Consider the following 27,039-nt stretch of genomic DNA (forward strand, 5'->3'; position numbering starts at 1 on the left):
TAAGTGATTCAGACATCAAAAGCAAAGGAAATTGAAAGTACCCTGGTTCAATGGTTCATATAACAGGTTATATGAGGTACCCTGCCAATTTTCATTTTTTAACACAAAACTCCTCATAGAGAAGAATATTCAAAGTTCTAGAGAGAAGAGGGCAAACCAAACGGCAAGGCAGAGATTAGCAGCTATACCGTGCTTGTGCCATTATCCTCACTCTGTAATCGTCATGAAGTTGATAGACCCCAGTGTGATGTTAAGTTATGTTTAGCGGTAATCGTTCTGAGAAAATAGTTAGAGAGTGCAGGTGTAATCACTTGGAGAAATGCCTAGGAGAGTGTCCAGATGAAAATGAGCTGTATCATTTTTAACCCTGGAACTTGTATAACGGATGCTTCTGAATTTATACAGCTTTGAATATTTCTGCAAAAAGTAAAATGAGTTGAAGTTTATGTATTATATTACAGAGATACAAAATGATTTCAAACAATCCTCTTATAGTTTTTACATTCTGGAAAGGGCAGCACAAACATACAGTCAAAATTCAAAGGAGTTTTATTCTATTTAATGCAACATGATCAAACTATTAAGATGGATGTCTGTTTATACATACTGTATGCTGATTGCTACAAAAATGGATTGAAATTGTAGTGAAATTGTCTCTATACAACAGATTCCTTGTGTACATAAATGTAAAAGGATAGCAAAACCCTCGCCGAGATTCTGGCATTCAATTTTAATAACCATTAACAGTTTCTTTTGATAACTTCTAAGGACATTGTTTCAACAGCTCAATAAGGTCAACATAGAATAATTTATTTTTTATGAAGTAAAAATCTGTATCAATTGTTTTTAGGTCTTTCTATTGTTCTTACTGTTGCATTTTCTACCGGTACAGCATAAACACAAGGTCTTACATCCAACATGGACAGATTTCACATGCATTGAAGATAAATGTAGAATTCCCTACTATAGCTTTACACTAGGATGTCCCAATATCAGCGATGGTACAGTGAATTTAAATTTTAAGAAATACTACAACAAAGATTAATAACGTTTTACAGAATGATTATAGAATGCTTATTTCACTAATCTCATATCTCACTGTAGGACAGAAACAAGATCAGAATGGAAAGAAAGATATCAGGTGAAGGTATGAACAACAGGTACTGCTTTGGAAACTACAATAAGGTACATAGCAAGTTTAATTTTGTAATAATTAACACTTAATGAAGGGAATTTAATTACTTCTATATAATTTTATGGCAAAGAAAAGGGCATTCTACTTCCTTCACTTCCTTAAGCAGCCATAAACCATCCCCCCTATATATGACAAGAGCAAGTGTGAAGAAGGAAATGGCATCCATGCCTATATACACATTTCAAAATACTTCATGTCTAATCTTGGGAAGTCTCTATAAAGCAACAAGATCAAAAAGAAAATAAATCATCCCTTTAGCACCGAGCAAATTTTGGTGCCCCACTGATAACATAGCTCCAAGATGAGGATGTGGGACAGTTGCTCAATTGTGCTTGGACGTGCTTTCCACTTGTAGACAGGAGAAATCAGAAAAGGCTTGTTTCAATACTGCACTCCACATGCTCTTGAATCCAATCCACTCTTGAGAAACTACATCTTCTTTTGGAGGTTTACCCTTCTATATCTTAAATGCCCCATCTCCCTGCTTTACACAGGACTCTGACTTGTATTTCTTGCATGATTTTCTTACCTCTCTCCCCAGCCAGCTCTCTCCTTTAGATCCATGAGGGAGGCAATACACAGGCTTCTCAAGTTCCCCACTCTTCTCTGCTGGTCTTTCCGTCGTTTGCTCCATTCTTTCTGTAATCGAGGTCATTTTCTCCTGCTGTGTAATCCCATTACAGCCAAACGACTCTTGTGAGACTAGTTTCCTACTATCTGCTTTTCCCTGGGTAAGACTAATACAGGCAAATGTAGAACTAACACAGTTCTCTGAACAAAAGACCCAACAAAACAGGAAAAGAAACTGAGGAGATAAAAATGTATCACTTGTTGGCATTCATCAGTATAACAAAACTACTTTTGTATAGTGTAAGGCATTAAGAAAAGTAACGTGGATATGGGAACTGGAAAGGATTTGTGAGGTTTCTAATGCCTCTATAACTCTACTCAGAAGGTTACTTAATCAATAATAATTGCTTCCACTCAAAGCGCTTTACAGGTCATGGGGACTCCCCTCCACCACCACCAATGTGCAGTCCCACCTGGATGATGCAATGCCAGCAAGAGTGTGCCAGAACGCTCACCACACATCAGCTCTCAGTGGGGAGGAGAACAGAGTGTTGAAGCCAGTCCAGAGATGGGGATTATTAGGAGGCCATGATTGATAACAGCCAGAGGGGAAATTTGGCCAGAACACTGGGGTCACACCCCTACTCTTTTCGAGAAACGCCCTGGGATTTTTGATGACCACAGAGAGTCAGGACCTCAGTTTTACGTCTCATCTGAAGGATGGCACCTTTTTACAGTACAGTGTCTCTGTCACTATACTGGGGCATTAGGACCCAGACAGACCACAGGGTGAGTGCCCCCTGCTGGCCTCACTAACACCTCTTCCAGCAGCAACCTTAGTTTTTCCCAGGTCTCATATCCAGGTACCGATCAGGCTCACACCTGCTTAGCTTCGATGGGTTGCCAGTTGTGAGTTGCAGGGTGATATGGGGAATGTTTACAGTTTCACACGGCATTAAGACTGCTCCGAACATACAGTACATGTCAATAGTTTGTCTGATTAAACTAATTTCACATCATTAATACCACCAAATAAAAAAAAATAAATTTTCTTATGCATGTATGGTTTTAGAAAAATGTAAGGATTAGCAATTTGCTCCCATTGAAATGAAATGGGTAGCAGCAATGCGGTCAGGAGAAAATTAACGTGAAGTGTACATAATGTACATAAACAGTATGGTAAGGTAGACATCAAAATTGAGAGATCCAAGTTAGAACCAGCTTATCCGCTACTGCCAAGAAGGGTGGAGATTTGCCTGTGAGTATGGGCATTGTATGTTGATGTGCATGCAAAAAACATAGTTCTAGATAGCTGAGCAGAAGACTACCTGAAGACAGAAAATGTCAACCACATATTTACTGTACGTTTCACATGAAACAATCAAAAATAGTGTATGTACAAAAAGTTTAATTAAGATTTCTCAATGTGACTTAACAACACATACCATACACTAAACTATATGCAAAATTACATACCATAGATCACAAAATCATAATTCAACCGACCAAAATGGTACTGATACAGGAGAAATGCTTCATAAAATACAAAAACAAACAAAAAATAGAAATAAAACGAAGCTATTTTAATTTACAAAACAATCTACTTTATACATTTAAAATAAACAGGATTGGCCATTCTAACATTCGTAATGTATATTTCTTTCAAATTCAACTTCTTAAACCACCTTCTAAACATATTCAGGTTTTCCTATCGTCCAGAAATGAGAAGGCCAGCCAAATCTCCAGATTTTGAAAACACAGCAAGAGAAACCTCAAGCAACAATAAGGTAAAACGGAGCACCAGCTGTAGAAGACTAATGTAATTACTACAAGTATTGTATGCTTTCACAACCTTTGAAGAAAACTGGAGGGCCAGGCTGTCCTTTTCAAGAGCACAAGTGCAAGAACATGTTCTATGATTATTAACTTAATATAAATCTTTTCTTTTCCCCCACAAACGTGTGCCAAGATTTGTCCAAGAAGCACTTTGGTACACAAGTTTGGGATTCAATTTCACTCATCCAGACTACAAGGACTAGATCTGAGCTGATGTGATCGACTTAACTTTATACCAACATTTTTTTGTCAATCGGAGGCCTAAAACAGATTTTTTGTAGTAGACCTTTATTTGTGTTCTGATTAAATGATGTATTATTAACTCAGTGTGGGTGTGGTATTTTACACCCACCCCAGTTTCACAAAAACCTTTCCTGTAGTTTTGCGGCAGTCAGGAAAGAACTTAAAATGAACAAAGACAACCTTAAAATAATTTGGATAGGGCTGACCTTACAGTTTGTATTCTTGGTGAAAGAACTTCTCTTTCATAACTCCTATAAATATTGTACTAAAAAGCTATGCAAACATTTTTCTCTAGGTCCGAGTGCAGCTCAAGTTATATGTGCAACCCTCTCTAAGGCTCATTTACAGGTGTAGATCTTCAATGTTCAGTTCCATTCCAAAGTAAAGCAATGGCATTACAAAGCATAACAGTCTTGTCTTACATAGGTAGGACTGAAACTTTGTAAAGGCACAGAACAATACATGGGGAACACTACAAACCCACTCCTTGGAGTTTTTCTTCTCCAAATGAGTTTTAAGAGTGTGTACACATCAGACATTCACGATGCTTGTCTAGTGCCCAATGAGAAAATGATCTATTTTGAATTAACCATTTGTGTAACTCTGGAGCACCCTCTACAGTCCTTTCTTCGTTACATCACTCAACACACTGAATGTCTTACCATTTAAAGAGCAGCAGCTAAATAATCCGCCATTTATAAGAATACACTTTGAAATGCCTTTGGGCCATCCATATACTGTGACACTATCTTCAAATGTTTCATTCCAAATATCTGGGAGAAGTCCAGACCTACAGCTGCAATTAAAAAATAAGCTCTATAAATACATTTGGGAGGTGCTGGATAAATGAGAAATGTGACAACCATTAATTCAAAGAGACTTTATGATACAGGAATCTGAACAATATCTTTTATAATGAAGTACACAATATGTTCTAAATTTCCCCAATACGAACCATTAAAGACAGGGTGCAATGCAATAAAAATTTCCATCTATGGCACCTTACACATTGCGATTGTATAAATCCGTCACAATCAAAAATCAGCTTCCAAGTACTGCTACATAAATTGTAACAGACCATGTGAATGGTTTTATTACAAATTTTAATATTTAACTCAATGAATGAACATGTGAATATTTTAAGTGGAGGAAAAGATTACTTCCAAAGTCATTACATTAATTGCACTTAATGCAGTTTTCAACACTGTAATGCCGACAATAGGTCTTAATGCAACTGTGGCAGTCTGGATGTTTGGTCCCTATAATTGCAGGACAAAATAGCACTACTAAAACAGCTGGATTCCAGGCCCTTCACAGTAGCATTCATCGCTTAATGTAACAATTAACATAATGCAAGGCACCCTAAATCTCAATATGATTTCCTTTAACCTTGCCTTATAAAACACTGTCTAAATATTCACAGAGGTAAACGGTATTTTTGCTTACCCTTTCATTAACATAATCTGAAGGCATTCAATATGAGTGCGGAATTAGCAAGAGTAAAACTGAAAAACAAAAAATGTTCCTGTGTAAGTCACTACTGTTCTCTCAACAACCTTTCCTAGCAATGTTTTTTTTGCTATCTGTCAAACTTCTTTTGCCTTTTGGCTTTATGCGGGCCCAGCGATTGTGCACATTAAGCTAAAATCCCAAACCACGAGTGAGGAGTCACGATCGTCAGCCATGTCATCCTCCAAATACGTCTCCCCAATCTAAGATTTCTCCTTCCGTTTAAGCTTGGATACCTTCTTGGTTCCTCCATTCTTATTGAGTAGCTTCATAACACGGTCTTTGTGGTCCAGAACCTTCATCATTGCATCACGGGCCTCTGTGATCTGATCAATCACCAGTTTACAGCGCTGCATGTTACCCTAATAGAACAGAGAAAGGCAATTTCACAAAACGGGCAAATTGACGTCTTCAGCAGTCTACCACTAAGTAAAATAAATCAGTCCCAAGGTTTAATAGTGGTATTTTTGTGTTCAATACAAGCAAACATTGCATACATTTTTTCATGACAAAAGGAAGCATACAAATTTTCATTCTAAGGACAGCTTTGCATGCTTTCAATATCTAAAAACAGAATTCTCTCATGGATGAGCAACTAGACAAAGTTAATTCTGGCACAAGGGCTGGAGTGTTAGATTCACCTGTATAAGTTCATTAATACGATGCAGATCGTCATCTGCTCCGGCCTTCTTCTTCGGGATCAGGCCTTCCTGGAGTGTAGTCAGCCGGCTGTACACGTCACGCTCCAGGCTTGTCTAGGGACAAGGAAGCAGCAGAAGTTAATAATCCTGTGCATTCAGAGATCTCGTGTCAACCTGAAGCGCATCACACAGAGGAAACGCCTTCTTCATCCACCACTGAAGGGAAGCAACCACCCAGGTGGCACAGAGCAGCGGTTAGGTTTTAGCTCATGCACACAGATCAGGTAAAGACACGCTGTATTAAAGGTGAAATGTAGGGGACAATGGAAAGACAATGGAAACCCAAAGTGGAACTGAGCTAAGACGCTTGGGTTAGTAACCCTCTCAACAACCAGCTCCTTCAGAAAGGGTCACAGGTTCTATACAGGACCTCGGTTCCACTGTAAGAACAGCACATTGTCCCCTGTCACCTGGGTTGGAAATTCAGAGGGAGGAGTGCCATCTACTGGCCCGCCAACACCATCATTGGGAACAACCTGCTCTTCCTTTCTAGTCATAACCTAGCTCAGCAGATCTGGGCACCAACTGGCAAAGCAGCTGACGTACGCTCAGAAGAGTATTCACTAAAAGGCAATACTGAACTCTACAGAGCACACCATGCAAAAAACTGCAATATAATATTCTGAACTTTAATTCTTTTCAAGCTCATTTTAAAAGGTGGTTTCAATGTATTTTAATTAATTATTCAGTTAACTGTAATCAAAGATTTTCACAATATCCCGTTTTTCACTGACAATTCAGCAAATATATTCAGTCACATCTCACTTTAGTCGTGTCTTTACTTGCTTGCAGGTCTTTACTGCAGCAATATCCAGATTTACTCACCAGCTGAAGGAGCTGTGCTGCGCACAAGTGTATCTTCCAGCCCTGCGCTCTGCACACCACACCCTTCTGATTAGCCATCTCTTGCAATGTGCATTTCTTCTCCTCTGAAATCACCGAGCAAAGATATTAGATATATATGTATATTTTGCTTCTGTTTTAATATTGGTGTATTCCCATCTCTAGACTGCATGCTACGTCAATAACATTTAAAAGGCGAGTTGTTGTGGAATCACAAAAGCTTCAAAAGTACACTTAGCAAAACAAATCTACATAAAACGAACAACTCCCCTTTGCCACCAACGTGTGGTCACACACTAGCTACCAGTGGGAAGGAGAACAGAGTGACGATTTTTAGGAGGCCATGATTGGTAAGGGCCAATGGGAAATTCAGCCAGGACTCCAGGGATACACCCCTACTCTTTTAGAAAAACGCCCCGAGATTTTTAATGAGCAGAAGAGTCGGGAAGTCGGTTTTACGTCTCACCTGAAGGACGGCGCCTTTTTATAGTATAACGTTCCTGTCACTATAGTGGGGCATTAGGACCCACAGAATGCAGGTCGAGCACCCCCTGCTGGCCCCACTAACATCACTTCCATCGGCAACCTTAGTTTTCCCAGGGGGTCTCCCATCAAGGTACTAGCCAGGCTCACACCTATTTAGCTTCAGTGGGTTGCCAGCTGCGAGTTGCAGAGTGATATAGCTGCTGGCTATAAAAAAATAAAATAAATGACATAGAAAAAAGGTTACTACCTTTAACTCTGATGTCACTGTATCTCTGGAAGTGATGGTAAGCCGCCTTCCATGGGTTCCGATAGTGGCGCAGCAGAGTTATTGGGGGTCTTGGGCGGACAGGAACGTATCGAACACCTTCTTCATCTGAAAAAAACGATCCAGCAGTTATCAACGCTTTATACCGTCAAAAACTCATTAGCACTAACAGACCAATAACAGTCAATCACATGGCCAAGTTTTTTTCTGTGCCCAGGACCCTGAAACAATACAAGGTTAGGAACTTCTAGCTGCATTCTACTTGTTTAAGAAATGTAAGTGTTTTAAAACAGCAAGCAAACAGCTCAATTTAGGACAATATATTATACAGGAACAAGCCTGGGAAACAAAGTAATCCATAGTTTCATAAATCATACAATTCACAAAGTCTACCAAGAGTTAGAAACTGCAAGCACCTCTGGAAATCAATGTTTCTCCTCTGCACCAAACAGCTCAAAATCTCCTTTGCTACACTTGCAGGTAACCTCATACCTACAAAGTGGATTTTACAATGGAAAAGAACTTTACGTATTTCCAAGGTCAACCCTACCAAGCCATAATTTAAACACTCAAGCAGAAAGGTTCACATACCAATGTACTCCTTCGGAGGGGACTTGCGTTTCTCGGCCTTCATGGCGAGTGGCCGAGCTGTAGACTTCTCCTCGTCAGTGCTGTTGGTCTCCATCATCTCGCTTTCTTCCGTAGAGATGACATGCTGCTGCTTGCGGGGCTTTTTCCGGGGGGAAGCTCCTGGTAGCAGGTCTCCTGCAGAAAGCCCCAGGGAGTTTCCAAGGGGAGTGAGGACAGGGGCTACTACTGTGGGAGTTGCAGAAGGAACTAAGCAAGCAAACAAGAGATGCAAATATAAGCAGTTATAACCCTACCAAATTTGCAACAGAATAATTCATTTGCAACTGCTTTACAATCGAAAGGAGGAGAGAAAACAATCCTCTTTTTTTTTCCCCCTCATAGGAATTTTACAAATTTTAAAAGCCAACTGAACGGCTGCTCTTGCATGTGCAGACAGCAAACTTTCTCACCACCCTAACATCTTAACACCAGTCAATTCTTTCCAAGCAAGATCACAGAAGAAATCCGCACCCCGTCTCTGATGAACAGTACGAGCAAAATGATTTCAATGACAAAGGAGGGCTGCGCGACAAGTTCAGGTGAGTAATCGCTCCAAAAAGGCGGGGGGAAAAAAATCTCAGCAATAACAAATGCATTGGCAGAAAATTCAAAAGGTCCGTATATTAATGCTGTTTCTCTCTTACCAGGGCACACAACAGGGCCACTGCCCAGTGTTAGTAGGAAAATCAACGAGCGCCAGTGGTGAGCCATGGAGGCAGGTCTCACCTTGCTGCGACGTGTCCATCGGCTCCACCTCCTGCTTGATCTTGATCTCAGGGAGGGCGGAGCTGACTGCGCACGCGGCCGTGCTGCTGGCCGCGGGCTGGGTGGGCGGGGCCACCACGTTGGCCAAGGAAGCGGGGATCGGCGGGGTGACCGCCATGGCCGCCGGGAGGGCGGAGAGCGCGGCGGTGGGCTGCGAAGGAGGGGCCGCCGCCGCCGCCGTCAGGATGGCGGGGATCGCCTGCGAGGGATGCTGGGCAGGGGAAGGGGCTGCCTGCTGCTCGCTGCTCTGGATGGACATGGCCTCCACCGTCACAGTCACCGGAGGGGTCACCGCAACGTGGATCTCCGGTTTCGATTTTGCTCTGCAAGCAAAGGCATCCACCACGGTTTAAGAAAGGTAAAAGATGTAGACAGATACAGATATAGCTTATCTTTTGTTATAAAATTCTATAAAATCCAGTGAATGTTTTTAATATACCTGTGCCTGTATACAGAAGCATTTTATCACCTTCTTCTGAGCGACAGGGCACATAAATCTTTACACTATACTGTTCTCCACTCTTCGAGGCAAGCTTTAATCATTAAGATCCAGAGAATAACTTCACACTGCTCTATTACACAGATCACTTCACTACTACCTGATTACCTCAGGACTAGATGGAAAGTCCTGACATTAAAAGCCAGAAGCTACATGCAGAATGCAGGAACTACTGCATTCAAGATATCTGAAGTTTAGATAAATGAATGTAAAAATCAGTCGTCGCAGGACAACTGCATATAAAAAAACTAATCTGGAAGCTAAGCGTTTCAGTTCTTGTGTTCTGTAAGACGTTTTCACACAGAGGTACAATAAACCCACCACTTAAGACACTTGGCTTTTAAAATGCAAATGAAAATCATGAATTAGTCTAATCTCGGGTTACATTAGCTAACAGGGAAGCGATCTGCACAAAGCAGCACTGCTAGGTTCTTCTCGGACAGAGGTCCTGGGTTCTCAATGGCAGCGCACGAATTTGAAAACAGGCTTCTCTTTCCAGGGGTTGGGTTTTTGTTTCGGCTTCCCGCTGACCAGGTGCCAGGGCCTGGCTCTTACCCCGCAGGTCGAGGCGATCCCGTCGCACTCCTGATGGCCCCGTCCAGCCGCGGGCTCGTGGCTTCGGCGGCCTGGGATGGGAACGCATTTTTCCGAACGGCGGAGCTGAAAGCAAAAGCTCTTTTACAATACCGCACCGGGACAATGCAGTAAAAAAAACAACAACACTCTGTCGTGAACAAATCCTAACGATCCCAAAGGAAAACTTCCACGGCACCCCCCAAAGTTTTTCCTCTCGGCCAACAGCTCCGAACGCTTGCCGCCATTTCATATGGTCGTCTTCCAAATCGCAGTAAGTGGTAACAAAACTGCGGCTGAACTTCACATCATAACGAACAGACCGCTCGCTTCCAAAAATTACTTCGTACTATGTTTTTATTCGATCCATGTTTGAATTTCTGCTTTTAAACAAACTGTCCTGAATGTGCAGTGTCAGAGACTATGCCATGACGTAGAAAGGTGACAGTAGGGGAACAAAAATAACTCCTTTAACCAGCAAGCAGATCCTGCCCACCCCCCCACATCAGCTACTGGTTCAGACACCCAGTGGAGCACAAAGCTGCGCTTGGAACAAAAATAAGTGAAGAGGAGACCAGTTTGGGGTGGAGAGAACGCATGTGCGAACTGGAATCACTGGACTTGCTTACCCTTCACCGGCGGGCTTTTTGCGGAGAATGCTAGGCCGGGGAGAGGAAATGAGCGTGGGAGTGCTGGAGCTGCCACTCTGCGGGTGCGTTTGTGCAACTGTGGAAACAGGTTGCGTTGCACTGAACGTGTTGCTAATAGGATTGGAAACAAGAGTGGAACCATCTGCCAAAACCACTATGGGACAAAGCAAAGGAGTTCTTTTAATTAGGCTGCAGAACAGGAACACCCATATGCTGTGATCAAAAGGAAATTTGACTTGTTTACTTGAAAATTAGCTCCCCCCCACCCCCCAGAACGCTAAAGGTATTTAGGCAGAGATTTAGTCATTTTGTGCACAAAAATCCTCAACGAAAGATTTCTTTAATAAAATGCAAGAGGAATTCTGTAAAACAGTTTTAATCAAAGCAAAGCTGCGCAGAAATGCGAGATAAAAGCGTTGTTTCTCGTTCCTGTGGTTACCTGATGCCTTGGCCTCCGTCTGCTGCTGCTGCTGAGAGCTGATCGGTGCTGGCTGGATCCCCTGGGTGCTGATGGGCGCAGACGTATGGAGCCCTTGTGTTCCGATGGGTGCTGGCTGGATCCCCTGTGCTCCCATCGCGGCGGCAGACTGCATTCCCTGCGTGCTGATTGGTGCAGACTGCAGACCAATGCGGTCCACCGCCATCAGCTGCATGTGGTTCAGGTGGACAGTAGGTGCCACACCGACACCGGCCTGAGCAGGCATGGCTGAACTGGGGGCCTGAGGAGTCACTGATCAACAGAAAGCCAGAGGACACCATCACATTTTGATGAAAAGGCACACCACACAGCTTACAACTACAACTAGAACTACAAATGTGAACTTTCAAGGATAGGGAAGTGATGAGATGCAAAACTACAGGCTACTGCAGCTTGGTCATCGTATTTATTGACATACCTGGGTACTGCCGGATGGTAGAGACAGAGCTGGTGATAGGTGTGTAAGTGTGTGTCAATGGGTACGGAGACGAAGGGTACGTTGGCAGGAAGTACTGGATTTGCATTGGCACAGACTGCCTGTTGGGGGCGGAGAAAGCAAATTAAAATACTGGGGAGGAAAACAGCCAATCCATATCTAACTGGTTTATCACTCACTTAAGAGCAAAGATCTCACAAACAGTAAAACAAGAATAAATTGCAAAAGGCAGTTGCATTCTTCAATTTTTTTTATAGCAGCTCAGACTTCTAAAGCACAGTGCGAAATCTTATTCTAATTCTTTTAAAATTAAGTGCAAAGTTGACAAAGATTTATTCTCTTCACATTCGACAGCACAAATTATAATCTTTCAGAATCTGCAAATAAAAAACAAATGTAAAGAAATACTGAACTGATATCAGATAGAGACAGAGTGCAATTTCATGCCTGAAACACCAACACTCACCTGTTGTCACTCCTAGCCTCCATGGTGACTGGGTTTGGAGAAGACCTGTGCCCAGCTAAGCCTGGTAGGAGGCTTGCTCTTTCTCCAGGGTAATCAGGCTGAAGGCGTGGAGAGGTATGAGTTATGGGTTGAGGAACCACCTTTGCTGAAAACACAATTTTGAGCTATTATTTCAACTGCATAAATTTACATTTATAAATGTTTGCCACAATACCAAGTTAGATATTCCAATTTGCCTTTCTTGCAGCACCTGTTTTGTAAAATAACAGCACGTTTAAATGAGGATTACTTTTTATTCGGAACTGTGGTTGGTTTGGAGAATATAATGGAGTTGTACAGAGGAAGGAGTAAACATTCTTACCAACAGGGATTGTGGAGGTGGTCACTGCAGTGGCATGCGATGAGTGAGAGGGCATCGTCATGGTAACTATTGTACTGGTAGTGGTTTGGGTATGGCCCACGGATCCTGAGATAGGAGATTAACACAAGATCAAAAGCTCCAATATTATAAGCGACTCCTTAATTAAACAATACCCTTGCATTTATCCACCATGTCTGGGTGGAATAACACCATATTCATATTCACCCTGATCTCCAATAACACATATATTGTTAAGGACATAAAAAATAGGAACAACACCCCTACATTCATATCGCCTCAATATGTCAGGAAGTTGTTTAGGATGTAAAACATCTTGATTATCTTTATATTATTCCCTTTAGTTTATGTAATTATACCAATTTTCACATTATTGTATTTAATACCATAATAGGAAAATGCCCTTGATGTTTTTGTTTTGTTCTCAACACTTGCCTCTGTCCCTGCTTCCTAGAATGAGACACTATTTTCTGGTATAGATCAGCTTACACGATCTACTAACTCAGCACACTGGATAGCGAGACATTTGTAATTAAGATGCAGCAATTGCTTTAATTACTTTCAAAAGAACAAATAATGGAAATTCCACAATAAACAGACTAATTTCCTTTAATACACAACAGAATACTTATTTTAGTAATGTTTTCATGAGAATCTAGATACAGAAACAATGGTAATCTAAGTCCTAAGTGCTGCAATAGTTATCATATCCTGTTTAAGAAATACCTATGCTTAATTTTCAAATATTCACTAACACATCATACTATTACTTTAGAGAGATCTGCAATATTACAGTCTCTCCAGAGAGCAGTTTGGGGCTCTTGAAGTTATTGCTGCGAGAAGGACATTGAGTTGGACCTACCAGTTGTGGTTGGCGATGCCACTGTGTTCGTAGCCAGGATTGGGGCTACTGTAGCTGCAGCAACAGGAGGCACGTTGCTATAAAGAGGTTTCTGAAAGAAGCAGAAATAACAATGAAATGCTGATTAAACATTATCCACTTTATAATGGACACTTGAATGGATCCTAGTAAGCCCACAATAGGCCTATGTACCAATAAAGCATCAAGATGCCACTTATTTCTGATACCTGCTGAGTCATGGTGTGCAGCTGCGGCTTCTGGGTACCGATGGCCGGATTGGAGGGCAGAGTGATGCGCGTGGCACTGTCTCGAGACTGGGGCTGCCGCTGGATACTTATGGTGGCAGGAGACTGGTGAATGGTAAGAGCAGGGCGGCTACAAATCAGATAAGGAAAGGGAGAGCTAAGCCAAGTGATCAGAAAATATCAGCATCCTTGGGACAGATTTACAGAATACGCTGCCTGCCTTCACACTTTGGTATGGCTCTCTTGGATCAACAGCTTTGGCTCACGGCTCCCAAGATGAATCAAGATGACGAGGCCTTCTATTAATGCAATACCCCGGCCATGCAATGATGGCCTACAGGGGTCATGTCATGGCCTCCCTGGTACACATGCATGTACCATCGTCTTGAACGGCTGTAATGGGCCCTTTACAAGACTCAAGTAGGTAACTAGATCACCAAACCTCAATGGTATTCCAGCATTGGTATGCGATGTTAAAACAAGTTAACAATCAAACAAAAATACCACTTTCTCCTAAATTCTTAAAATGCAAAACTGGCCAGACAGAGCTGCTGCTGTCCCCACCCGTGCATCATCTCAGCCGTGTGTGTGGCCGCAGTGGTGATGACTGGGGACTGGGCCCTGGTCGCCGAGACTGGAGCCACAACAGTAGGAAGCACAGCTGTGGAGGTGGTGGCAGGGGGGCGAGACTGAAAGAGAGGGGGAAAATCTTAGTCTAGAAAAGCTTAATGGGTTCCGATTGTTTAAGCATTAGCCACGTAACATGCAAGACCTCCCTACAACTGCACTAAACGTTTTTGCTAATGCAACATCCGGCAACAGTCAATGAGTTAAGCAGAAATATTTATCTATAAAAACTTTATTAATTCCAAGCAAAACAGAAATGCTATAAATACAGGCTAGAGTATGTGAAAATAAGCTAAAATAAAATTCAGCTATTCAAATTCAATAAATAGAAACATAACATCTACACGTTGTGTGTAGAATAAGGCATCTTAAACACTCCAATGAGTTAATCTGTGAATAGTGAATGGTTATTCCGTTAATGGTAGAAAGATACCACTAATCAAGATGCAGAGACCTTACACCTTGTGTTCCAGTCACGGCAGAGAAGCTCTGTACCTGGATGGGCTGGTGGATGATGTGCTGCACAGTGGGCTGGACTGCCCCTGCACTCGGACCAGAGGCAGGACGCAGAACCGTAGTCACTTTCGAGCTGGACATCACAGCGGCTGCTGCTGCTCCTGTTTAACGTCAAGAACCGACATACCCCCAAGCTCCTTATTAAAACACGACACCCACATCATCAAATGCTATAATGTACAGACTATTTCTTAGGTGCTGTACTATCCTAAACTGTTCTGGAAGAGAAAGAGTAAGAAGAAAGCCTCCACAGTAAAGGCGGCTCAAAATACATTACAATACCCACATCAAATAGCTCATAACCAATCATGTAAGATGGCTTCCTGACTCTTACAAACACTTCTTATATTCTCTTACAAACCAAGGGCTATGAACTCATTCACCAGACATTTTCAACTGCTACCCGGGTAAGACAACAATTAATGCAATCATCACCTTAAGAGGTGAACTATGATGTGCTATAATTACATCCATTAATTGGCAGGGATACTTTCATTTTACAGAGAAGCATCTAAAGTGCCTGACTGTTTTATATCCAGGATCTTAGCAACCACGCGATGTGCCTTTTCAATAAACACAGATACACACAACCTATAAACTGCCAGGAGATTAAAAGGTTCCCCTTTTTAAAAAGCAGACAGGCTGACCTCTGGGTAAGTGGGAAGTAAAGGTATGAGGTGGTGCCGCAGGGGACGCTAACTGGAGTGCCGGCGTGCTGCCACGGATGATCTGCACATTAGCTGCCATTAACGGATGCAGGTTACCGGAGTGGCCCTAAGAGGAGAGAGAGGGAGAAATATCCGCAAAGGACTTAGCTCACCCATTCGTACATTCCAAACAGAAATTTCAAAAGGTCTGCGACATGATAAAAAAAATGCAGACGTAAAAAAGGTCCGGCAAATGGTCCAAACAACAAAATACTTGAAACTGGTGTAACGTCCCAGTGAAGCACAGCAAGCTTAAGGCCCTCGAGAGAAGACGGAAAGGTGCTATCCTCTCACCTGCTGGCCACTGATGGTTGCCACGGGGATAGCTGAAGTCTGAGGCATGCTGCTTTCCATAGTAACTGTGACATGACCTGGAACCTTGGCTGGCACAGTCAGGTGACCCTGGCTAGAAGCTGGTGCCGGGGCAATGGGGCGGCTGGGCATAGCTGGCTTCAGGGCAGACTGAAAAAGCACAAAGAACATATCAAGAAAGAAGCTGGAGCAGAGATCACATGCCACATGCCGAGGAATAAGGGCCTCCCAAGCAGCTCAACCACCTAAGGCTCCTGTCCAGAACAGAAAGCAAGAATGAGTCCTATAGTCCAGACAGCACTGGTGAGTGCCAATGCCATGCCATTGGCCATTTGTATCCATAACTGAGCATCACTGGCTTAGCCAAGCAAGGTAGCTTGCAAATGGTGCCTCCCTTTGCTTGCCTGACCTACAGAAAAACATCTCCTGTTTTGCAGGGCGCATGCGAGCTAGCACTATTGTCCACAAGAGAAGCGTCACTCCTCCGATTGACAAAAACTCTATACCAAAGCACCGCTGACTTGTAATTTGAGTGAATAGTTCTAAGAAGTCAAGACTAACAAGGCTGAAAGGCTTAAAAAATGTTCTTCAAGAAATTACCAACTAGAAACCAACCAAATTGGTTGAGCCAAATACCTACTCTCCTGTCTTATGATTTTAAGTCTGCATAAAGAAACCCAAATTGGGAGGGCATGAAAAGAAAAGCTTTTTTTTTTGAAGTCCTGACTTCACTAAACATCGTAAGGTGATCTTAGTGATGTGTCTTGCTCGATTTCCACACTCAAGCACACAATTCACCTATTACTTTTAGGCACATGGCACTCAAAACTAAGAATACCTGGAGGCATAGAGGAAAGTCAGGAATATACATCAATACATTTGGCACCATTCCGTTTTAAATGATGTACAAGAAAAGATCAATAGCGCAATTTATACGTTCAACTGTATTAAAGCCGCTCAGTAAAGATACAGCTCAGGGAGGGACAAGGACTTAGAATGAAGGAGAACTGCAAGTCAATGAAATTCTGCGGGGTCTTGTTCATTGGGAATTCATACTACTGGCTTTAAAAAATGTAACTATTAAAAATTAACAAACGGATTAAACCTCAACCCATTCGACGCCATGAACTCGCCGTGCCCTACCTTCATGGACGCCTCGGTGAAAGACAGAGGCAAGGCCTGGGCGAGGTGCGTCGGTGGCGCCGAGACGGTAGCCGGAGGGCCGGCCGACAGCGGGAGGTGCTGAGGCAGAGTCAGGGGCTGCCCGTGGGCCTGGACCTGCGGGTAGGGCCTGACCACCACCGTCTCCTGCTTCTCGTCGCGGAAGGCCAGGGCCCCCCCGCCGCTGGGCGCATGGTCGCGTGGAGCGTGCTCCGGCTCCCGGCAGCCTTCCTCGCTGCCCCCTGCGAAGCAAACACACGGCTCGGAGGATGAGAAAATGACGACGGCGACGGCCCTGCGGCCCTTTTTTTACGTCACATGTTTGAGAGCTAGACGAGACACTTGGGTCTTTCTATGACTTATTAGTGCAGGTTGGCTTTGGTTACAAGACACTCACAAAAAATCTGCTCCACAAGATTATAATATTAATAATAATAATAAAAAACTATTTTATATAGCGCCTTTAAAGGTGGCTTCTCAAAGCGCTTATTAAAAATTACTCAAAGTGCTTCTCAAAGACTACTCTCTACGCAGAGTCACTGAACCTTACAGTAGACTTGATTATTTCAAGCTTTCTTTTTTTTTTACCTGTGCCAGTCTGGTTTCCTGGAGCCAGGCTGGAGTTTCCCCCTGTTATCTGTGCTTGTCCCAGGCTAGAGGCTGGAACTCCTGCCCTTGGAAACTGCTGGGAGCTCATCTTTTGACGAAGGTCCTGTAAATGCAGAGAAGAGTCTTACTTTCAATCGAAACAACTGGACAGGAAACGAAAAAAAAAAGATGAAAAGAATGAGCTTTTCTCCGTAGCCAGCTGGGATCATCTCATGGTGGGTGTTAAATGAGATTTTCCCCACTGCCAAAATCGCAAACAGACAGCCTTCGATGGAAGAATCCTATTTGCTTAAACAACGTTAGAATTCTCAAATTCTGAAAAACCAAGGCCGTATCTTACACGTTATACAAGATCTTAAACGTTCATCGAGAATTGATATGACTTCCACAAGGACTGTATTGAAAAACGAGACAAAAAAAACCCCACATATCACTGTTAAGGTGCGACTCCTTTACTTCAATCGCCTGCTGCATGAATGACGTTATCGGCACTTACCACCGTTGAAATAAGGCTGGATTTTCATTCATTCACGCGATTACCGAAATTAACAGTTGATAAACCGTCGGTTTATGAACCTCGATTAAATATCCAAAGCGTTGCTGCTTCTAAGTAAGATGTTCACAGTTGCATTTTGAAAAGCTATATTTACTTATCCGTATGATCAACGAAATGACGTTTAAGAAAATCGAGATATTAAACGACACCTCAATCCTGGGTATGCGTTTTCAGGGAAACTGTAAGGCTTACTTGCTAAGCGCAAGTGCTTTGTTTTCGCTTGGATGACGTTATGCAGTTATTCTAAATGCTTAAAATCATACAGAGAACAACATACCCTTCATGATGCTAGAAAGTGGTCTCCGAGGACCAGCGCATTCACGATATGGTGAAGGTGATAAGAGTTATGTACGGTCTACACTCTTAGGAGAAAGAGCAGTACCAGACCAACAATACACCACTTATATTCACTCCACAATCGGGATAAACGTGATTCGCTTCCTGTGGGGTCATTATTTGCACCGCAAACGTCCTTAAGCAAACCCATATCAGTAATTACAGAATAATCCGCGCACATATTCTTCTGTTTTCCTCCCGTGCGTGTCACGAACCTAGAAAAAAAAAATCGGAGATGCTCGGCTTTCTAGGATAATATGCGGAAAAAATGACGCGTGGACGACAGTCGAAAAAATAGCAATTTGACCAAGTAGACAACGCTACGTAGGAAACATCAGGCATCCCGCTTTTCTCCGACCTGTATTTTCAAACACGCTAAATTAAAACAGATGCTAGGATACTGTTACAGTGCACTAGAAAAGTCATTTGCGGACAAAAATGAAAAGCACCCCTTACCGTACAGATTTTCTCGATTTTCCTTCTTCTATGAAAATGATACACTTAAGTCAAATTCCAAAACAGAATATCCACTTCGCTAAATAATTTAGACATCTACCCGACGGCGTCGCGGAATTCCCTTTCTACAGCTATCCGTGTACTGAAAACAAATGCCTAAAAGTCTAAACTCATTTCTATACCCGTGCTTAAACAGGTTCAAGCTTCTCCATCCGTCTCTGCAACAACACCTTCGAGTCACACCGGAAGGGGAGGCTCTAACCTTGGAGGGCGCTCTGGCCGTCTGGCCAATCACAAGAGAGAAGGCAAAGCGCCTGGCCAATTACAGGCGGTCCGCTGACGAGGACCGGGAGACGAATAAGCGCCAATAGGCACACAGATCCTTCAGCTCTAACCAATCGCATCGCACAAAAATGTGCTGCGACTTAAATGGCCAATAGTAGCAGATAAAATCGCCCCTTATTCACCAACAGAAAGCCCACCCATTCCTTAACGCTCAGAGTTTAAGTGGAGAGTTGTCTACTTTGTGTGAATTTTTAATGGATTCTCTGTTTACAGTCGACGGGGCGTGTTCTAGCCATTGCTAGAGTATCGAACAAAAAGGTTTTGACGTGCAATAAAACAAAAACACGGCTGTGGAGATTTTTATTATTTTTTTTGAGTGGGGTTGGGTTTTCTTTTTGTCAAAAGGGGGTTTCTGATGTCCACTGAGAGGAAACAAAAGGTCACTACAAACCGGAAAATATTTGTTGTGCAACACAGAAACAAGTTGCGCAACAAAGACAATGCAGACGTGAAAAACTGCAGCCCCGAATCCATCTGATAATAACAGAGGTGGCCCGCTAGGCTGCACAGCCCAGATCAGGGTTAGAAGCCGAACCTTTTTTTTCGAATATAGAATCACAATATAGAATTGTTGCCATGGAATGGAAAGATTTCTGGACCCGTAAGAAACTGGAGGAGCTCTGTGACCTATGGGAAGCAAAGCCCTCTCTGTACAACCCCAAAGTCCGTGAATATCACGACAGATGGTGTAGAAAACACGATTCCGAGGAAATTGCCCAGCGATTGGGTACCACTGGTAAGTGTAAAAAAAAACAACCTTGTATCTAGTCCAAAGGTGGCGCCATATAACTTAATTCAGCATTTGCGACGGTTGTAGAGGGGAATCCCATTTTAACTGGAAGTACTGTTCAGTACTTTCCTGATGAGCACATTCAACAAGAGATGTTACGTTGTCTTGTTTTGTCATTCGCCAAAATTGTGAGAGGCTTTCACGCAGTCTTGGAATATTGGTATACGTAGCTATGTTTGCATTAAATAACCTGTACAAAACTGTTTTTACAACTATGATGCAGACCCCAAGGCTATAGGAAGATGGAACGTGCAGTTACATTAATTGCATTATGTTCCCTCAAATTTTGTTTCCTAGGTTCCAGATCACGGTTGTCCAGTTGCTTAAAAGCAAAAAAGCAAGCAAAAAAAAAAGACAAGATTTAACAATTATCTATTATTTTCCAGGAGAAGAGGTACTCAAAAAAATAAAAAATCTGAAAACTCAGTATGCCCGGGAGAAACGAAAGGCAAGCACTGCTCCGAACGGCTGTGGTGAAGCCTTTCTCTCTAAGTGGTATTTGCTTCCACTGTTGAAATTTCTGGATGGTTTAATAGCATCCAACCCACGGGCTGCGAAACCCAATTTAAAGGTAAGTGCAAAATAGGAACAGCAGCCTGCACATTCCAGCACTGGGCAAATACACCCTTTCCTCTGAACCCAGCGGCAGCTATCAAGATGCCCATCTCTTTTCTCTCCTTCCAGCTTCTCCTTCAGAATATAAGTCACAGTAAAGTAATTCTCCACTTTTTAAAAAAAAATCTCAGGGCCATTCTTTCCTGCATTTTTCTAGTCCAGGAATTAGGATTGGGAAGTAGGTGTTACTTAATGCTTTAGTTCTGAGGCTGAAAGTGTACTGAAATCTTTTGGAAATGTTTCTTTTCTCTACCCTTCTTGATTACAGATATACAGTAGTGTTTGCACTGATTTTTTTTTAATAGGTTGGGAAATGACAACAGGAATTTGCATAAATTAGTGTTAGATCCCAGCACTTTCAAAAGCACAAATTGAATTCCAAAACTACAGTACTAGTAGTAAATACCAGAAATGGCAAACCATGATCCATAAGAGCCACAATCCAGCACGTTTCATGCAGTGCATCAGTGTTTCCTAACCCAGGTGCTGGAGGAACTCCAGTGTGTGCTGATTTTCACTGCTGCCAAGGTATTAATTGCAGCCTAATTGATTCCAGGTTTCTGTTTGAGGAACATTTCTAAATTTGCTTTTTGTTCTGGGATATATATGCAGTTTGTAATAAGTACCCTGTAAAAATGTCTAAATCTCTGAACAGTCCTCATACATGTGTGTTGCCTCTAAAGAAGAAAAAGATGCTCTTTGAGGGCCTGTCTGATACAGTGTCATTCTGATAGTGTTATTTCCACCTTTGTTTCTTCATCATCGGTTGATTGGCTAGTAATTCAGCTAGCTGGGTCAGAAATAATGGCCAGCAAGCTGAGGAGAGGCAGTGTAAATTTCTGTGTGTTGAAGTTGTTGTTGGAAACAGTACCTTTGAAGTTGGGTGTTTTGGACACTCAGGACTGATCAAAGAAACAATTGAAATAAAAGTCTAAACAAGCAAGTCGATCAATTAAGTCATCAGTTAGCACTAGTGATGTAGAGCTTGGCTGCTGGAATGGAAAAGCCGCTAATAAGCCTACCAACAGGACCATTACAGCATTGATTTACACAGATTTGTAAATAGTGTTTCAATAAAATGTACTTTATTGGTAAATTGGAGTGTTCGGTGAAGGTTAGTGGAAACAGAATGCACAAGGGTGTGAGTTAAACTCTGTGTGGGAACTCCGTTTTTTTTAATAAAGTTAACAAAATAAATTAATTGATGTTATAGAAGAATTTTACAAATTGCAAATTAAGCATGAAATCGTGGACTTTGCGAATGTACTATAAGTTGCTATGTTGTCGCCAACTCACAAGCGAGTTCTCACGAATTGCGACGTGATGTGGCCCTTCCTGCTCACTAGTCTCTGTAATGACTAATGTACTGCGATGTACGAGCGAATAAGCACTGGTTGTGCAGCAGACATTTCACTGCTAGAGTGATCTGCATGTAGAGTTGACAAGTAAGTAGCACCTGTTGGCAAAACAGTCTAAAAATGGACGGCAATATTTCTATTGGATTAAAAGAGATGCATTTAGAAGCCCACTTGTTGTAATGTAATAGGGCCTCCTCGGGTCACCGGAAGTTTTGTTGCCTTGTTCTGAATCCTACATCGTGGCACTACGCACACCTGGAAATGTCGTCGTATTTTGTGGTGTAAGTTGGAGATTTTACAAGCTGCCGTGTACATTTTACTTTTATTGTGGTTTGAAATTCAGTCATCAATGCTGAATCTTTCTAACCCACGCAATATAAAAATAGCATTGCTGTTCCCCTTTAATTCCCTGGAACCCCGGCAAACTCAGCCATGCTCTCCCATCCACAGCCAGTCTTGCCTTTGGAAGGAATCTGTCCCATCCCTACTCTGGGACCCTTGTCTCACTCAGCTGGGCTCCCCCTTCTACTGCCAACCTTCCCTTCATTGGAAGATACAAGTTCCCAGTTTCTTTCAAGACCTACTGGCATGCTTCACCCACAGGCACCCAGTTTCCAGCAATAAACCCTATAGACTACTACTCTACAGAGATTCTGGAAAATTCCAATGAATCCAAGAATACAGAACACACTATAGAAAAAAAGCAGCTAAATTCTCCATCTTTCTTAACTACATCCACCCATAACAAGGCCCTTACACGGCTTTGTTAGACCTTTCTAACTTCTGAAACCCAAACTGGTGTTAGGATTGCTGACTCACTGCTGATGTACAGGAGATGAATGAATGCTCTATAAAATGTGGGTGCCGCTAACACGCTCTCCGTCCCTGAACTGCATGACCTTAGATGCAGCACTTCTGCCCTCTACACCTGACTGCTGCTGCTCCTGAGGAGTGTCCAATTATGTACAGGGCCGATCAGCTGATCCCTTTTCTGCCTGTGGAATTCTGTTTTCCACAGGCGGCAAATGAGTCAGGCAAGGGAGGTGTGTCCGGTATACTTCCAAGAAGCAAGAGGCTTTTTAAGTGAGCTTCTGCTTGCTCTGTCACAGTCACAAACACAGACACGCACATAGTCACACCAGGGCCAGTTTTCCCAGAAGTTAGGTTACCGACCAGTATGTTTATGGACTGTGGGAGGGAAAACCCATGCCGACACGCAGATAAGATACCAACTCCATGCAGATAGCATCCCTGTTTACATTGGAACAAGTAAAGGTTTATGCCTTGCTGGAAAAAAAGAGACAGAATGTTTCGACTGTGGAGCCTTCTTCAGGTGTGGAAGAAGGCCCCACAGCTGAAACATTGTTTCCTTTCTTCTCTTTTCTGCGTGGAATAAACCTTTACTTGTTCCTTTGCAGCCTGGGCATGCCGACACAGCTCCCTACTTGAACTGCCTGTTTACATGTTCCCAAAGCTGAGATTTCTATTCCGTACAAGCCCTTGAGCCTGCTGAGCCTGAACAGGTGCCCTGTTTCCGTATATTTGGCAGACTCCCGAGAACAGTGCCCGCCAGACCGTCGAGGACGTAAGCGCAGGAGAACTGACCGAAGATGAGAACGACATGGGCGCGGAAGAGGACAGCAGAGAAGGGAACCCTCTGCCGCGCTTAACGAAGCGCGCAGCAGGCGGTCACATCGCTGCTAGGGGGACAAACAAACGTAAACGAAAGGCTAATGAAGCAGCTCTCTTTGCCAGAGCCGCTTCATATATACAGACAATCTCGGACAATTTTGCTAAGGGAAGGCTAGCCTCCAAGGAGGATGCCTTTGACATCTTTGGCAAATACATAGCCTCAGAACTTAGGCTGATGGAAGACGCTCAGATGCAGAAAACGGCACGGTTGCGTATCCAGCAGGTCTTGGTTGACGTCCAGCTGGGGTCAGCCCAGCCTCCGCCTCCTGTCCCTGTGCCGCATCACCCTCTCTGCGGTCCGGTCAGTGCCAGCTGCAGCCCAGCGCCATCATTTTTCCATGTTATCGCTCCGGATTCTTCTAAAACGAACACCCACGCCCAGAGTGAAAGCAATGCAGTATCGGATATCAAAACTTCACCTTCCCCGTAGGGACGAGCACACATCCTCATCAATTCCTCTCTTCTGTGAGACTGGAATGGAGGGTCAGGACCTTTGGATAGTTGATTGGGATCATTCGGTCTGAGGGGGACACAGCTGTTTTGTGGTAGCAGCTTAAGTCTTCCACTCATCGTTAGAGAACATTTAGTCCGTTCCAGCATCGCACTGAGCTGGAGTCTTAACTCGGCAGACAGAGGGCACAAAGCAGGATGCATCCTGGATGGGACTGAAACATGCAGACTCCACACAGAAGGTGCCTCAAGCCGCCAGAGCTGTGAGGCAGTATCACACTGACTGCTACACCCCCCTGTCATCCAATATTGTAGTTTGTATTTACTAAAAAAGGAGGCATGGTTCTTGGTTTGGTTGAACCAAACGTATGCAACCACAGCAAAACCGTGTCAGTTTTGTTTTTTGTGATTGACTTTTTTTTTTGCAATCAGAACAATCAATGAACAAATATACAAACAATAACACCCCCCAGGAGCAAAATCCCCCTCCCCCCTTCCCTAATACAGCTTTGACTGGATAGCCAGTCACAAGAATATTGATAAACCAACTCTGTAACTAGAGGGTGGTACAGTAGCAGGTCCATCAGTGCTATTTATATTTTCTACAGTTGACTTTCAGACTTACAACCCTGTGGAATTAAAGGTGCAAAAGTGAAGATAAAACACCTAATTATATTTATTATTAATTTAACCCATTATCATCCCATGACATTCACAGGATAAGACTGCTGAAAGCAACAGTCGTGTGTTTGGGATGCAGTGCTCTACAACAAAGGTGGCTGGAGCACTGCAAGAAAACAACTGCAAGAGCAAATGTTTTTTGTTTGCAAATTAAATGTCAAACGCTTGTTTCTTTCTTATATGCTTGTCATAACTTATGGCAACAGCTGTGTGTCACCCTTATAGTAAGTCAAAGTGTTTGTGTAGGTTGAGTTATTGAAAGTCTGTTCAGTCTTACGGCGTGAACATCCATCTGAAAACATAAGGGGACCTTGTTCAAAACTTCGGCACTTAAATCTTTTCTGCTTTCTAGGGGGTCTGAAGTGCCCAGGTAATTTGAATAAGGCCCTAGATGTCAAAAGACATCTGAAAAGACAAGAAATGCTAAATTATTATTATTTTTGTCATGTAAATGTTCATTGAGAGCAAGAAGTGCAAATATTTTTTATTAATCTTTTCCAAAACCTGAGGGATGTTTCATCAAATATCTTTCTCATTTCTTTCCCAGGTATGGTATGGGAGGTGATTTTGTTTAGTACAGTTGATGTAACAATTATCTGAAGTCATAAGTGCATTTCATGTAGGATACTGAATAATTTACTTATCTAAGATTCTTTCATGACCTTTCTTCTGTTAATTCTGATAAAAGGATTGGAGATTAAATTGTTGAAAAGTTGTTTTTACTTCAATAAACTTTCACATTCCTACTCTTAGTTTTAATAGAAATAAGTCATTTTAACAGAATTCGTTTTTCCAAAATGTTTAAACAAAGGGTTTAAACAGTTTCCTTTTTTTTTCATTATGCCATGATACCATATTTCAATTATTTTCTGAAAACTGAGTACAGTTTTCGTGAATTGGTTTGGCAAATGCACCTTCTGACCCCAGGCTTTAGATACTCACTTATAGTTGCCACTAGATGGCGGTCTGTAGCAAACTGACAAAAAGCATTTCACCAACTCTCTTCATTCCTAGTGTTTTGTGTAATATGTAAGAACATATAATATTGATTTCAAATAATTACTTGGGCCTTTTTAAAAATTGCTCAAATTGTACTTTTAAACCATTAATTGTGTTAGCTTTAATCAGATTGATCTTCAATTAAAAACAGGTTTGTCAAACATTTGGATGGAATTTCACACAAAATCTACATAGCCACTACGAACTGCACAAAAATAATTGTGCTTCTGCAAAAACTTGCTGTGTACCAGTTTTGAAACACTTTGTCATCTCGGATGAAAGCTTTCGTTCCTGAAACAAGTTTCAGACTTGGAATTTAAAAGCTACATTTTGTAGAAATGTGCAGTATTTGTGGTATGTAACCATCTGTCAAAGCAAGAAATGCAGATGTTGGCGTGGATCCTTATACTTCTTCTACCAAGGCATTTGTTTGTAAAGAATTGTATTAATGTGATTTTTTTATTATTGAGAGAAATAAACTGTCACAAAATTCTCCTATTTTGCAAATCCAATCCAAACTTGTTATAAAAAAAACTTGTTATAAGGAAAAAGCAGGGATGTTAAACAGTGATCCTCACATTATTACAGTAAGTATTGAACTGCCTTGATTAAACATACCTAATGTAACACATAAAGGTGTGCCCTAACCAAGAAATGCATATTTTCACATACTGTATGTTAATATGCATAACCTCAGTTGGTTATCATTTTATTTTGTATTTTTTAGAATGTTTTGTGAGACAACGTTTGCCACAGTTATTATTATTGACAGTTATTATCCCGTATTTGAGATGTAAACAATGTTTTATTAACTTTCTCTTAAGCTTAATATTAAAATGTCAATCGATATAATTTACCATTTTATTTGTCATTACTTGCTTTATTATTTGGAAGTATGTCAACGCTTTTGACTACATACTGTATATCCTGGAGACTGGACCTTTGCAATGCATCTTTTGAAGAGATTTATGTGAAGAAGTAGCTACTCTTATTTTTTAATTTTCTTATTCACTTTTGTGCACGTTGGGGTCAGAATTCTAGCAGAAGCAAACCAGACAGTCTTTTGACCAGACATTTTTAATGACGAGTCAGGATCTCGGTTTTACGCCTCATCTGAAGGACAGCACCTTTTTACAGTATAGTGTCCCCGTCACTATACTGGGGAATAAGGGTGAACGCCCCCTACTGGACCCAATAA

General features: G+C 42.2%; 2 protein-coding genes across 6 annotated transcripts; one reads left to right on the forward strand and one right to left on the reverse strand.

The window, feature by feature from the left end:
- Positions 1–3,156: 3,156 nt before the first annotated feature.
- On the reverse strand, positions 3,157–19,163 carry sap130a (Sin3A associated protein 130 a). 5 transcript variants are annotated; one of them, XM_088913465.1, is made up of 22 exons: positions 18,912–19,163; positions 17,543–17,666; positions 16,937–17,196; positions 15,776–15,943; positions 15,422–15,548; positions 14,754–14,875; positions 14,196–14,320; positions 13,614–13,761; positions 13,387–13,477; positions 12,507–12,611; positions 12,146–12,290; positions 11,662–11,780; positions 11,205–11,495; positions 10,745–10,841; positions 10,098–10,202; positions 9,005–9,366; positions 8,240–8,485; positions 7,631–7,756; positions 6,880–6,983; positions 5,995–6,108; positions 5,590–5,715; positions 3,157–4,640 (listed from the first exon to the last, which is right to left on the reverse strand). In XM_088913465.1, the coding sequence occupies exons 2-22, from the start codon at positions 17,649–17,651 to the stop codon at positions 4,635–4,637; spliced, it is 3,096 nt and encodes a 1,031-aa protein (XP_088769591.1). In that variant the 5' UTR covers positions 17,652–17,666; positions 18,912–19,163; the 3' UTR covers positions 3,157–4,634. The 5 variants fall into 5 exon arrangements, with proteins under 5 accessions (XP_088769591.1, XP_088769588.1, XP_088769590.1 ...); XM_088913462.1 differs by having other exon boundaries at positions 10,745–10,919; XM_088913464.1 differs by lacking the exon at positions 3,157–4,640 and having other exon boundaries at positions 4,710–5,715.
- A 238-nt stretch (positions 19,164–19,401) lies between these two features.
- On the forward strand, positions 19,402–26,693 carry LOC148836846 (uncharacterized). Its single transcript, XM_088914918.1, has 3 exons — positions 19,402–19,992; positions 20,433–20,617; positions 23,569–26,693. Exons 1-3 carry the CDS (start codon positions 19,833–19,835, stop codon positions 24,139–24,141), a joined length of 918 nt encoding a protein of 305 aa, XP_088771044.1. The 5' UTR covers positions 19,402–19,832; the 3' UTR covers positions 24,142–26,693.
- Positions 26,694–27,039: the final 346 nt, after the last annotated feature.

The sequence above is a fragment of the Atractosteus spatula genome, chromosome 4, assembly GCF_055471065.1.
Source record: "Atractosteus spatula isolate fAtrSpa1 chromosome 4, fAtrSpa1.hap1, whole genome shotgun sequence".
In the NCBI taxonomy this organism is placed as follows: Eukaryota; Metazoa; Chordata; class Actinopteri; order Semionotiformes; family Lepisosteidae; genus Atractosteus; species Atractosteus spatula.

Bases quoted from the DNA above. Each gene is read 5' to 3' on its own strand.
- LOC148836846 (XM_088914918.1), top strand. From the start codon at position 19,833: ATGGAATGGAAAGATTTCTGGACCCGTAAGAAACTGGAGGAGCTCTGT. The intron at 19,993-20,432 runs GTAAGTGTAAAA...ATTATTTTCCAG, and splicing joins CCAGCGATTGGGTACCACTG to GAGAAGAGGTACTCAAAAAA. The intron at 20,618-23,568 runs GTAAGTGCAAAA...TATATTTGGCAG, and splicing joins CTGCGAAACCCAATTTAAAG to ACTCCCGAGAACAGTGCCCG.
- sap130a (XM_088913461.1), bottom strand. From the start codon at position 17,651: ATGAGCTCCCAGCAGTTTCCAAGGGCAGGAGTTCCAGCCTCTAGCCTG. The intron at 10,920-11,204 runs GTAACCACAGGA...TTTGTCCCATAG, and splicing joins GACGGAGGCCAAGGCATCAG to TGGTTTTGGCAGATGGTTCC. The intron at 10,203-10,744 runs GTAAGCAAGTCC...TTTTGCTTTCAG, and splicing joins AAAAAGCCCGCCGGTGAAGG to CTCCGCCGTTCGGAAAAATG.